This window comes from Garra rufa, chromosome 10, assembly GCF_049309525.1.
Source record: "Garra rufa chromosome 10, GarRuf1.0, whole genome shotgun sequence".
Taxonomy (NCBI): Eukaryota; Metazoa; Chordata; class Actinopteri; order Cypriniformes; family Cyprinidae; genus Garra; species Garra rufa.
Window position 1 is genome coordinate 40,115,161 of NC_133370.1, and position 448 is coordinate 40,115,608.

Here is a 448-nt window from a genome sequence, read left to right on the forward strand (position 1 = left end):
GGTGAGTACATTATAAGTACATTTTTGTTCTGGAAGTGAACTTCTCTTTTAACACATATAGAAACCTCTGTTGAAAACATGTATTCTATTAAAGATACAATCTTAGTTGTGGCAACCTCAAATGCTTTTGAACTATAATAATGTATAATGCATTCACATAATTGCACATTGATTCCTTGCCCTGTTTATAGCCTAAGCTCTTACATGCGAGGCAGCCACGCATTATTAGTGCTTATGTTAACTTCGCAAACTCTAGAATTGGGGTCATTACTTCGTCAATAATGCACACTACATTTGAGCTATGACAATTGGGCAGAAGCAGTGATTATGATGCAAGTGCGACTGGTTTTTGATGGGGACTCACATGGGACTTCTGGATGAGTTCTTCCTTAGTGATCTCCCCCACAGACTCCAAGTGTGGACAGTCATTGCTTGTCGCTCCAGACAT

At 39.3% G+C, this 448-nt stretch overlaps 1 protein-coding gene across 1 annotated transcript in view; it reads right to left on the reverse strand.

Annotated features, from left to right (window-relative positions):
* The window catches only part of usp33 (ubiquitin specific peptidase 33), a 21,510-nt gene extending 21,062 nt beyond the window's left edge, over positions 1–448 (reverse strand). The window contains exon 1 of the mRNA XM_073849450.1: positions 365–448. Within this exon, the coding sequence (XP_073705551.1) occupies positions 365–448 (84 nt within the window). The remainder of the gene's footprint in view (positions 1–364) is intronic.